This window comes from Nestor notabilis, unplaced genomic scaffold, assembly GCF_000696875.1.
Source record: "Nestor notabilis isolate BGI_N333 unplaced genomic scaffold, ASM69687v1 scaffold12052, whole genome shotgun sequence".
NCBI lineage: Eukaryota > Metazoa > Chordata > Aves > Psittaciformes > Psittacidae > Nestor > Nestor notabilis.
Window position 1 is genome coordinate 1 of NW_009916999.1, and position 220 is coordinate 220.

A 220-nucleotide genomic window follows, 5' to 3' on the forward strand; every position below is an offset into this window, starting at 1 on the left:
TGGCAGGAACTGGAAGTGGGGGAAGTTCGAGAAGGTTTCTTACCCGTTGCCCAGGGACCTGTCCCCAAATGGAGACCCAGGCCACAGACCAGGCACCCCCTCACCATCCTTCTAGAGCACAATTACAGCAAACTCCCACCCTGCAGTCCAGAGCTCCAGCCAGCACTACAGGCACCAGCTCCTCCTCACCAGCGGCACCAGCACTAGAGCACATCAACAG

The 220-nt window shown here is 58.6% G+C and overlaps 1 protein-coding gene across 1 annotated transcript in view; it reads left to right on the forward strand.

The window, feature by feature from the left end:
- Positions 1-5: 5 nt before the first annotated feature.
- The window catches only part of LOC104413780 (putative Polycomb group protein ASXL2), a gene marked incomplete at its 5' end in the record, with an annotated part of 2,509 nt that continues 2,294 nt past the window's right edge, over positions 6-220 (forward strand). Inside the window, 1 exon segment of the mRNA XM_010024868.1 lies at positions 6-171. Within this exon segment, the coding sequence (XP_010023170.1) occupies positions 6-171 (166 nt within the window).